The sequence below is a fragment of the Limanda limanda genome, chromosome 17 (genome assembly GCF_963576545.1).
Source record: "Limanda limanda chromosome 17, fLimLim1.1, whole genome shotgun sequence".
Classification (NCBI taxonomy): Eukaryota; Metazoa; Chordata; class Actinopteri; order Pleuronectiformes; family Pleuronectidae; genus Limanda; species Limanda limanda.
Window position 1 is genome coordinate 19,673,601 of NC_083652.1, and position 12,967 is coordinate 19,686,567.

The following is a 12,967-nucleotide window of genomic DNA, read 5'->3' on the forward strand; positions in this document are numbered from 1 at the left end:
TTGACAGGGTCAATTCTGAATTCATGGTGAGTGGTAACAGATCTCGCTACAATGCAAATATAGCAGAATCACTGATGTATAACATTTTCAAGTGTAGCTGCCCTATTGATGGTTACGTTTTTCTACGTATTGTGGATAACAAGATAACAGCATTAATGTATCAACTTTCAAACTAAAGTGTTCCCTAAAAGCCGGACTGCTGGAACTAAAATCTAAAACACAAACTCGCATATTGAAACTTGTCAAGCTTGAAAATGGGCTGAGTGCCTCTGATCTAAATGAAACTCAACCGGAGAGACACCAATAAACCATTGAGGAGGTCATGGGAGAATTAACACGCTATAACAAGACTGTTGTCTGTGCCTGTGCACTGGAACCTATCACAGTAGCATAGACAAAGCAGACGGGATGTATACAATAGGAGGCCATGGGCCAACCCTGGCTATTTTATAGGGCGCTGGGCTGCTCTGTCCTCAGCTAATGTGTGGTGGTCAGTGTGTGGGTTGTACTTTGGGTTTGGCTGAGCTATAAAGGCACTGAAGGGTTGCAGGAACATCATGTCCTCACAACAGGGGCAAGCACTGGTTAGGAAGTCACTGTCATGCACAATTGCACATTTACCCTACATTTTCATCCACGTGAAATTAAACGTGACACTGGTGATGCTCCTCACAAATATAATACCGGGCAAGCACACAGGTGACTCAGCTTACAAGTGTTTACGCTGACTTTTGACAATCTTTCCCTCTATTATCGCACTTGTTCTTCTTAACTTTCTCTTTCTTCAGCAGTCAAAGTTATATTTTTCCAAGAGCCATTTCTTAAGGAGAGATTAAGTTGATTCACGGATTCAATTCTCCCACTGGAGACATTTGATCCAACTGCTGTTCAGATCCAAAACAGAGGACAGAGGCCAGCTTCTCTCCCTTTTCCTGTCAACTGCAGGTCAAACATTCACATATACACTATGCATAAATATATATTTGCAGAAACACACATTTTTTGTTCAACAAAGTGCAGGAGTCAGTCTTCTTGCACACACGTACCTCTGCACACACTCAAACAGGAAAACCCGTCTACGCACAAGTGCATAAAGGGAGACACATGCCCACACATGCACGCATCTGCACACTCCCACACTGATGGTATAAGCAGCTGAAAAGGCAGGGATGAATCATAGTTTGCTGGAATCCTGTCCTGCAGAGACTCTAGGGTACATTTTGGAGGGAATGCCGGGTTTTAAAAGGACTCCAGACACTATCACTACTACATGACTCATTACTTCATGAAGTAGTGGATGGAGTAATGGATAAATGGAAGGATGGAGAGAGATGACAGGGGGCGGAAGAGACAGCAGGGGACAGGTTGAAACACAGCAGAGGGCTAGGAAAGAGGACAAAAGTTTCCAGCTATCTGTGCAATTGTGTGTAGTCTTACTGTGTGTTTGTGCGTGCATGTGTGCGCTTGTTGATGTGCATGTAAGAGTGTGTTTATGTACATTTGCACTGGCTTGTGAGCATGCAGACTGGCTGATTTCAACGTCCTACAAATGATTTGTTTTTGTGAGTGCCCTGTTGTTTGCATCAGCATAAAGGTGACGTTGTCTGAGCAGGAGGCGAAGACGTGATGAGCTGGGGGAGGTGAGCTCTTTGGCCTGTTAGTCCTCTGTGCGTTGGATGGCGGTGGGGATGGTCGAGATTTAGTGAGGCCTGCAGCTCTCCTGTGGAGAGTGACCTCATCGCCTGGCCCCTGGCATTGTGGCAGCAGCACAAAGCCATGCAGGGGACAGAGAGAGAAGACTACACATGAAGGTGGGGGAGGGACTGGATGCGAGTGTGGATGTAGATGTGAATGAGCCTGCACGACGGCGAGAGGGAGAAAGACAGGAAGGGAAAGAAAGAGAGAAAGTTTTGAATACTGAAAAGGGGGGAAAAAAGAGGACCACCAGGCTGTCAGGAAGAACCGGGAAGGGAACACACAGAAGGTCAATGAGGGAAAACAGTGGGACAGGAAACACAAACACATCCGCAAACAAATAGACTAAACAACACACAACAGAAACCTGCTCATTTGCTGTTTCTGCAGACTGTATATGACGCGTAGCCCACCATAAAATACAAATCATACATCCTAACAGCTCTTACACCTGAACACACAGAGAAACAGGTTCTCTCAATGACAGGGACACACAAATAACTAATACCAACACACACACACACAGACACACAACAGAGGCTACTCCTCAATAGTCATCCTTAAATCGTGAGAAAGGGGGATTCATCCTGTTTCCGCTTGCTCCATATGTTGCTATGAAGGACAGCCTGCAGGGGGTCACTTAACACAAGTGCGTACACGGCATCCAACAATCTTGCATGTAACATGTACTGGTTTGCACGTGTGTATAGTGTCTGGTACTGGGTCATGCATAAGTCTGTCTCGCAGAAGCAATTGCTCAAGTGAGAGGAAATATCTGTATTATCTGTGTGTAGCAAAAACACCCTCTAGGGGCTGATGGTAGGTAAGAACACAATCAGCGTCACTGTGTCTATGTGGATGTTAATCTATGCAGTGTGTGGCTGCAGTGTTTTCATCAACAGTGCGTATCTGTTTTAAATATGAACACGTTAACCGGAGCACTGAGCTCGAGTCCCACACACATTGATGTGATTCAAATGAGTGAGCTATCAGATGTGACAATAAGAGCTGGGTTCATCTGATATGGCTGCACAGCACACTATCTCATGCCGCATCTTCTTTGTTGACTTCTTCCTTAGTTCCATAGGCCTTAAATAAACTTCCGCTGGAACCTGAGGCGACACAGATCTCTCTCGGCCAGTTTCGGTGTCAGTCAATTCGCTACTGTTTGTTTAAGTTTTCTGACACTCACTGATTTATTTATTGTTTTTGCACCTTCTAAGCACCGCGCCGAGAAAAAGAGTAACAGTCCACTAAAGATGTCCCCTGTCCATCGGCAGGGGCCAGTGGGGAAGGTGTAGAGGTCAGAGTTTAGGGGTCAGAGGTCAACTAATCGGTCACTTCATCAACTCATTACTCTGCTTGTTAATTGGAGGATTAAAGCTGGCAGGATGCGGTAAAACCCACTTCTTTACAATTCCGTGCCACATTCAGTCCTTAGTTGTAACATTGTAAGTGCAATTTTCTTTTATATTAATATGCTTCTTCAGGAGTACTATTCAAGTTGTTATAGGGCTTTCTTGTTTTTGAGGACTACGGGCTCTCCACATTACAGATGAAGTCATGTCTTTGCTTGATTTACAACTGGGTGCCTATCGGAAAAAATGTAACAACTCTTCTAACCAGATGGAAATGTTATTTTACAGTATTGCAAACTGGGTGAAGACAGCTCAAGGAAAGAGATTAACAGGGTTTCCCCATGCCTGCCAGACTGTGCGGTTACACAGAGAGCCTCTTGTGTCTCACCAGGAGAGTGTTTTGAGGTATGAGGGCATTAGACTAATGCAGGCAGACATGAGAATACAACCTGTTGAGCTTATGAGTCTATTTTTAAGTGTTTTGTTTGTGTCAAGGGAAAAGTAAATGGCAGATTTGAATGAATCACTGAATATGACCCCCAAAGACTTGCTCCTGTGTCTGCTCCTCCCTGCCTTCTCTCCGCTGTTGCGCTCATGCAAACGATAAGAGGAGATCATCAAGGTCATTTATCCAGGTGTGCACGAAAGCTGCCACAAAACAGGCCTGCTATCAGAGATCATATTTTCATATCACTCAAGTAGGAAATTAGATAGCAAACATTGCTACAGTTAGAAGTGCAAGAATAACCAGGCGATAGTGCTACTGTTGACCATATTAAGACTATCTCGAAATGGGCATTTAATGGGGGAAGTGGAAGGGAGATAGGCGAGCAAATCTCACCTGAGGGCGCACCTGGACAAACAGGTGCACAAGGATACACGCAAAAAACACCTGTAAACGTGACAATTTGACTGAGACCAGATAACTTTGATATAGATAATGGTGCAAATGATAATGAATATTCCTGTCCTGCTTTTTTCCTCATCAAAGCCTCTAATCTGAAAACTGTCATCTATAAGTGCTGTGAAATAACTGCAACCAAAACCGAATAATCAGACGTTCCAGGTGGAAAGATGAGATAATAGTTTCAGTCGATATGATAACGACTACAGTATTGAGACAGCTGGTTGCAAGCTGATTCGGGTGTTAGAAGCCCCGGCTCAGCACAACATGAAATCAAACACCTGCTCCCAGCTTATCTAGTTTGCGTGCTAGTCTGTTTATGTGCACATATCATAATGAGGTCATCAAGGGCAGCTAATGGGCAGCGAATAGGGAGTTCCGCCCTGTAGCCCGCTGGGAACCACAACATGGCACATTTTCAGACGTCAGCCAAGAGTCCAGCCAAGGTCAAAAAGATAAACACACAGACATACTGCCCTCTGATGGTGTAGTGCCTGGTCATTCCCTCATAGATTATATTATTAACCAGCAAAACACTGAATGTCCACTAGTGCAATATAAATCTAAATAATAAACTGTAGTAGCATTTTTTCTGAAATCAGCAAGGCAAAATATACAAAGGTTTCACTTTGAGGCAGCGGAGGAAAGATGGACTACACACACACACACACACACACACACACACACACACACACACACACACACACACACACACACACACACACACACACACGGCTGGTGGAGCTCCGAAACGTACAGGCCATAAAGTTTGACATATGGAATGGCGTGTTAATCAAAGACACCACATTCCCAGCTGGAACAGACGCACAAGGGAACAAAGTCTGACATGCATACTTGAGAATGTGTGTGTGTGTGTGTGTGTGTGTGTGTGTGTGTGTGTGTGTGTGTGTGTGTGTGTGTGTTTCACATTCATCATAATGTAATCCAGGTCCTCCTTTGTAGTGATGGTGGTATTTTTACGCCTGATTATGTACACGCATGAAGAGTGTGTCTCCTTATCTGCACTGCAGCCTCATACTGTTGGTTCATCAATCTCCATCACAATTCTGTTCATATATTTACAGGCAGAGTTCCAAATTGTGAGGAACAATATAACAAAACAAAATATTTTTAAAAAATTGCATTGCTATTGTTTGCTTTATCACCCAAACACATAAGAGTGTTTTGTCAGTTGAGTTTTATGGAGTATCACTTGGAAACAATTAAATCAAACACAATAATAGTTTTGAAATATGTAAAACTTTTTTATACCTAATAAGGGCTTTTCAAGACTTCTCAAAATCTGCAGTAAACATTGGCAGCAAAAAGAGGGACAATACCACATCTCTCTTAATTTTTGATGGTAGAAATGCTTTTGAGCAAAGTAAGACAAAGAGAGAAGGTTAAGTTTGCTTTTGTCTTCCAAATGTCCCTCTTTATTTTCTGTGTTTATTCTCTCTGCAGAACATAAACCCTAACATATTTTACTTGGCTGACAATGGGAGTTGAGGAAGCCTCCAGAATATAAAATAAAGTAAATATTTTATATTTTATAATGTTAATCAGACAAAAAAAACCACAAAAGATAAGCAAAAGTTATCACTTAAAGTTTGGGTTTAGATTTTAATGTAAAATAAAACTACACACAGACATGCCCAAACACAGCAGGGTATATGGCTGCAGCAGAAAATGAGAATTAGAAAGTATAAAGCGAGAGAAAAGGAAGCCTTGTTGTTGCATGTCCGTTATTAAGCTCAGTAAAAATGCACTGAATACAGAGCCAGTACAGGCTTCCTGGATTCCTAGAAGGGAAGATAAGTAACTTAAGAAGATGAGATAGATTATGAGCGAGAGACAGGGTGAAAGAGAACAAGACAAGAAAAAACTGTGCTACAAAGTAAAAAACGTGATGAGATGAAAAAGAGAGGATTGGAGAGAGAAGGGGAGACCATGAAGGCTTTGTTGGTTTTGATTGTGCTTATTACTGAAGGGGATGACAACATAATAAAGTGCTAATCGGAGAACAAATCGTGTGGTGTTCATCTTACATAACTGTTGAATGACTAATCACACAATTTGTTTCCTTGACACACACACACACACACAGTCACACAAAGACACACACACACACACACAGTATCATGTTGTCTGTCCTCCTTCTGTCTGACACACAAAGCCCTCAATCAAAAACAGCAATTTCACGAATGCGTAGAGATGATAGTTGAACACAATTTTAAAAACAAGACGTACAGCTCAACACCATATCTAACTATCTGTCATGGCGTGATGCTCGCACTGACTCTTCTTCCTGCTGTCAAGGCGCAACAGTCAGCTGTCACTACCTCTTCACAGGCCACATGCACGAGAACGCCTGATAACCCAGCTGTTTGCAGAACGAGGGAGAGAAAGAGAGAAAGAAGGAGTGAGAGAGGAGGCAGAGAGGGAGGATCAGGGAATCAGTCTCCATCTGCTAATGTGCGTCAGGGCTTGACAGTTCTGGCACATCTAAAAAAGCCAGAGTACTTCATACCGTGACTTCATCAATGCCAATGACAGAGGGCATCAACAAGCCAAAACTGTTACTCTAAAGCTGACTTCAGTTTCATGTTCTGTTGTGTTGCCAGTAGCAACGGCCATATAGATTACGTTGTATATCACAAACATTTGAGGAAGAGCAGAAATCACACATGCACCTTCTCAGGATACAGTTTTGGGCCAAGCCTTACCCATGAGATCATGTGGTGTACTCTACATCTCTGAAGCCATGTAAGGCCAGCTGGCTGCTTTGTAAAGTTTTTCATTATTGCTGGAGGACCACATTCGCTATACATCAATATACTTCTGTCTGTTGTGGCTCCAGGCAAAACAACCGCAGCACAACCGCAGTGCGACCAAGCCGCCGGCCAGCCAAGCAGCAAGCCGTCCAGCACCATCAACTGGAAGTCAAGAGTGAGCAAGAACAGAGGAGCGGGAGGGAGGCTGAGAGAGAGCAAGTTAGACGGAAGAAGGCAAGGCCAACTATCTGCCATTTCCTCTCGCAATCCAGCAAATTAGATGAGGTTTTCACTAACTAAGAGCCGTCTGCATTTCTAGCTGCCTGTTCACCCACAAATACCACAACAACGAATTTCTGGTTGACGCTGGCCCAGTTTAGCGAGACAGCAAACATGACAGCCAGTCGAGTAAATTCGAGATCATGCACGGTTTCATGGGCTGACGACAGCGTCTTTACATAGCTGAGCATGCCAAAAGGCCTTGGGTGCATTAAAACCTGATGGTTTATGGTCTAGTGCCACATATCTTTGTGGTGTAACTCTAATCTGCCACATCAGCCACCCAAGTACATAGTTTTTCAGACTGTCCGAATCTATCACATGTTGCACTCTGCTCGGGGCTGCTTCAGGGGCACTGACATGTAATCAGAGGCCTGTGAGCCTGTGCCAAGGGAGCACGGCAAATTGTCAGCTGACGAAAGACTGGAAAGAGTGTGTTTTGGGTTTGGTCTGTGGAGGCTTTAGCCAACAGGAAAGCTCCGGTGTTTTCCTCTCCATGGGACATAATGGATTCTCCCCGCCAATGAAACACTATTCCGGCTGGCGGGCGGGTCAGCCAGCCACCTGAGAGCCTTTCCCACAACACCCCCTTCCCTGCCAGAGCCAGACCCACTCATCAGTGGAGATGTGGGACAGATGGAAGGATAGAGACAGGATGGTGAAGAGAGGAGGAATGTGAAAGAACAATGAATAGGAGCAGATGGCAAGAAAAAAGGGAGGGACAGAGTGGAATTGGCATCTCACTCTCTTTCTAAAGTACTATGGAGAATTTATGATTTCTGAGCAATGTATCGGGGCACCACCGCCCATATATACAGTATATACACAACATGATATCCATAGGTTACCATAACAACTGACAACACAAACAGACACAGCCAGTTGTCCCGTTGCCCACCCTTCGCTGCCACCTCCTCCTCCTTAGCCTCATCTCCCCATGTTAACCCCCTTCTCTCTGTGTCGGTATCTCCGCAGACTGGGGATGGTTTCAAAGCAGGCAACACTGGCACACAGTGGCCACAAGGGCAATACACTCAACTGGCACAAGGGCCTCTGTGGGATTTTATCAGCTTAAAATACATACTCCACACAGTCATTGGGATATGAAGTTAATCGGGTCAAAAACGTTTTTCTACCTTCTCTCATTGTCGTCCAGGTGAGCAAACAGCACATTCTTGGAGATGGCTTTGGCCAAGGCGGTCATGGTCTTGTAGTCCTTTGGGATCACCTGAGAAGACAAAGCAGAAAAAAATCCAATATAATGAAGTGGCCTGCAACAACACTATGCAGGTGGACATATGAAACAACCCAGTATAAATACATAATAGCCCTGACTTCAAAAGCGGACTAAATCGAGTAATTAAAGAGCAGCATATTGGCACACTCTAAAAGGAATATCCCACATATGTGTCTGTGTATTTTTGGGAAAGCCCATCTGTTCAGGGATTACGCTCAAAATGTCATGCGGCCCTTAAAAAATTCACAAGAGGCCTGAACTCATTCATAAAACATGCATTTTCATGTCCAAGACTGCGGTGTGTGTGATCATGAGGGAATGGCAAAGTCTGTAGCCACAACAAAGCCACACAAGTCTGTATTTAAAAAAGAGGTACCCTTGAAGAGTAGCTCCTTTTACCTTGGGGTGAGAAAGGTAAACAGCAACAGAAACAGAGATGAGGAAAGAGCAAGAAGACTGAATAAATCCTTTCAAAACTGAGAGACAGGAGTGTGTGTATGTGTGTGTGTGTGTGTGTGTGTGTGTGTGTGTGTGTGTGTGTGTGTGTGTGTGTGTGTGTGTGTGTGTGTGTGTGTGTGTGTGTGTGTGTGTGTGTGTGTGTGTGTGTGTGTGTGTGTGTGTGTGTGTGTGCGTGTGTGTGTGCATCTAAGTGTGCACATGTTTTGTCTCTGGTGGTGGTGGAGAGAGGCTGTAATTACGTTATACCAACAGATGTCTCCACATGAAGACGACCATGCAGCGCTCCACAACATGCACACAAATACGCACACACGCACACACACACACACACACACACAACCACAGCACATGTAGAATTTTTTTTTATCTCTGTTCAATGCTTTAGCCTGGCTACCCAGTGGACAGAAGGAGAAAGAGGCTGTTGTGGCCTGGAAACTCAGTTGGAGGAGGGCACTTGCACCCAGAGGCTCAGTGGTAGAAAACTTTTCGGAATCTGATTTTAGGTCAGCACCCGAACCATTAATCACATGATCCACTTCCTGTACTGTCGCCCAGTGGAACATCAAATATCAGGGCAATCAGCTTGTTATCAGTTTGCAACCAGCGTTTGAATCACTCTAAATTGCCCTTTCTAACATACCAGGCTAGTGCTAAAAAATCTTGACCCTCTATAGCCAGTTGGGGGGAAAAGAAGAAATAGATTTCTAATGGTTTAACAATTATGATTGAGGAAGACGGGCAATTTCAAATGGTAAATGACATGGGGATATTATTTTTCTTCAACAGCATTACATACAGAATGATGCTGGTTGTGATACGTGAAATCCAACAGTCCAAAATGTTATGTGACAAGTGCTCAATAAAGTTCGAGGAAATATCTGACTCAACGACAGTTTTGGATATGTGCACCTAACTCAAGCACACACCTCTCTCTCACACACACAGACACACACACACCTCTCTCTCACACACACACACACACACACACACACACACACACACACAGCATGCTTCAGTGGCCATGTGATTACAGCGTGGTGAATGTGTTCATGCCGTTTTGTCATTACCCGGCAATTAATGGTGTCTCAAGCAAATCACTATGGAATAAGCACAGGAATGAAATAGGGACTAGGGTGAGTGTGAGTGTGAGTGTGAGTGTGTGTGTGTGTGTGTGTGTGTGTGTGTGTGTGTGTGTGTGTGTGTGTGAAGGTGAGTTACATAGCGCCCTTTCCTGTAGCTCCAATAAACAGGTTGCAAGGTGACTGACAGGAGCTTCACAGTCCATAATGAGAAAACATGAAGTCCCTTTAGAAAACAAATCTTCACCTTTCATGTTTTTCATATGTTGTCATAGAAGCCACGGATGCAAAGTGCTTCCAAGCATAAAAAGTGTAAATTTACCTTCAGATTTTGTCGTAAATATGCACAGCCTTCTGCAATAACCTGATTTATTATTCAGGGTAAAGGATTAGAGAGGCTAACATTTTCCAGTTAGATTTCCCCCATGGAAAGACAATTTCTTGGCTGTGTAACCAGGCTTCAAACCGGCTTTTAGAGTTGATAATTTAGAGGTCTCCAGCTCTAAATAAAACGTATGTGTGACACTTTGGTAAAAAGTTTTTAAAAGGTTAAGTATTCCCTCTTCTTCTCGTGTATTGTGTATGAAACATCTAAAAGCTTTGAGTAGCAAATTATGGATTCCTCCATTTTATAATAGATAGCATGCATTGACTGGAAGTGTTGATGAGTTTGCATATTCAAGCCAAGCATGTAATGGATCTGTCACAGATGTTTGCTTATGCATTACTCTATCAAGGCTGACCTTGCGGACGTAGCTGACAGCATCCTCTTCGGTGTAGACCTCGGCACTGACCCCTCCTCTGCGGCGCCGGGCCTTGACAACTGGGTTTGGCGGTGGGGGAGAAATTTCATCATCATGTGAATCTGACTGGCTGTTAGACTTCTGACGTGCCATGATTTGCTTGCATTCTTCCTGTAAAAAGAAAGGAGAGACATGATTGGTAAAGGGACAGGCATAGAGAGAGAGGCACAATTAATCCTTTTCCAACAACAGTGACCAGGTTCTGTTCCTGAACCTTATTTTGACCCATTTGGACAAATATAAATGGGTTAGAAATCCAGCTGGAATAAAAAATAACAGGTTATCTGTGACAACATTAGTGGACTTGTGATATTCTACCAATTGGAGTGAAAGGAAGAAGACAAGCATGAAATTGTACGAAAAAAGACCATCCGAAAAGTACAGTTTAAGTACAAACACTGGTAATCAGTGTGATCCCTCATCTTGCACTGATTGTTTACTCTGCTAAGGCATTATGTAACCCCCCCCCCCCAATTAATGATCATGGCTCCAATCTTCCACTCAGATTTACTGTGTTGCAACAAGTGGCCAGGAAGCCTGAAAGGAACAGATTCAAGGACCAAAGCAGACTGAGTAGAAAAGAAGTGAGAGACGGAGAGAAAAATGTATTCAGTGGGCAAAAAAAAGCAGATAGATCTTTAAAAACACTGTCTTCCTTATACAAATTATTTGACTGCGTAACCAACAAACGCAACTACCGTTGCTTTAGGCAAGAACAAGATCATGTGAGAAACTCTGTTATTCTTCCACCTCGCGGATGATCACACAACGAACAGCTGACAAACCTTTTCAAACATAGTGTTTGGTCTTACAGCAAGCATCATGCGGTTTTTAATCACGTCAGACAATAAAACAGAATAGACCTCAGAGAAAGTAATGAGGACATGCCCTTGTCCTGAGTGAATGCTGTCTGGGGCACGTGTCTGCAACCTTAGATAAAGACATGAAAGGGGAGACAGGATGCTTGTGTCTGGCTGTTGTCTCAACTGCTGAATACTCTGCAGGTGTTAAATATTGATTGCAAATTGATTAACACTTTACACTGTACAACATAAAACCACTGTAAGCTTCCTAATATGCGAGAGAAGGGCAATAGGATAACAGTTTGTGCAAAGGTAGCCAGTATCCAGAGCAGAGTGCATGTGTACAACTAACAGCATCTGGTGTGTATCGGTGTCCACCTGCTGGCACTGAGTGTGTTTTTCTTTCTTAGTGTGTCCAACAGCTCAGTGGGAGTTGACTTGACAGCAATATTATTCACCCGGACATATTTTGGAACAGCGACAATAACCAAAACACATTTTAAGCAAGATTTCAGTAGATTTAAAGTCTTTCTTCTATTTGTTGCTCTACTGCATCTCTATTGAGCGGTCACAAATAAACAGAGATGTCTCAAAGAGACAAGACTCCAGATGGTCAAGTGTTGCTAGCCACTCTCTCACTGCAGCACAGAAACACAGACAGAAATAAACAGGGAGAGAACATAGAGCAGACTTTTCTTGTTCTGATCTCTAAACAAACTATTGAAAACACATGATACTCAAATCAACTGTATTCATCTCAGTTTGCAGTAGAAATCTATCATTCAATTGACTATTGACTACTTTGGTCAAGCAGGAATGCTTTCATCAAATTTCAATATGAAGTTACAGGCAACAGACACAAAACTCTTTCCATACCCAATATATACATCAAGGCGATCAATTTGAGAGCAGGATTTATTGATTTCACTTTCAGATTTTGTAATGCACTCAAAGCCTTGCGCTCGCACTAGAAACAGCCCCTGCTTGTTCTTTACTCTGCTTGTGCTCAAACTGTGCACTTGCACTCTGCTGTTTTGTTCTTGGACAGATTTCCTGTGCTCCAGCTCCGGAGCTTCTCGCTCTCACGCTGATTTTGTGCGCATGTGAAACATCTGCTCTCAGAATTCTCCTCCGCGCTTTGATTATTTTTCTGCCCTCAAAATTCCCTAACCAATAGAATGCCAGGTGTAGTGTTGACAAAGGATGGGGGCTTATCTTAACTGGGTGCATGCACTCATGCCCTTCACAGCTCCATTTTTTCACATTTGGCTAACACAGATGTGCAACAGAAAACTAACCAGCGACAATTTTAACACTTATTAATATTCCAAGGTATTTATAAAGCATCACAGCTTGCAGAACACAACACCATTTTCTATGAAACATATTGAGGAGATGAGTACCAGTGGGGAGCGGAGTGGTTACTGAATATCTTAAGCAGACAGCAGTAAACAGAGACAGTGAGACGACCTGTGACAGAGATGTCAAGAGGACCACAGACACATAGAGAGCCAGAGAGAGAGAGAGAGGTGCTGAGAGTAGGTGACAAAGAGGAGACTGTCACGTTGCCTGAACA

At 43.4% G+C, this 12,967-nt stretch overlaps 1 protein-coding gene across 1 annotated transcript in view; it reads right to left on the reverse strand.

Annotated features, from left to right (window-relative positions):
• prkar1b (protein kinase, cAMP-dependent, regulatory, type I, beta) overlaps nt 1-12,967 on the reverse strand; it is a 58,274-nt gene that overhangs the window by 32,780 nt on the left and 12,527 nt on the right. Inside the window, exons 3-4 of the mRNA XM_061090677.1 lie at nt 10,529-10,699; nt 8,147-8,238 (exon numbers count right to left, since the gene is read on the reverse strand). Of these exons, the coding sequence (XP_060946660.1) occupies nt 8,147-8,238; nt 10,529-10,699 (263 nt within the window). The remainder of the gene's footprint in view (nt 1-8,146; nt 8,239-10,528; nt 10,700-12,967) is intronic.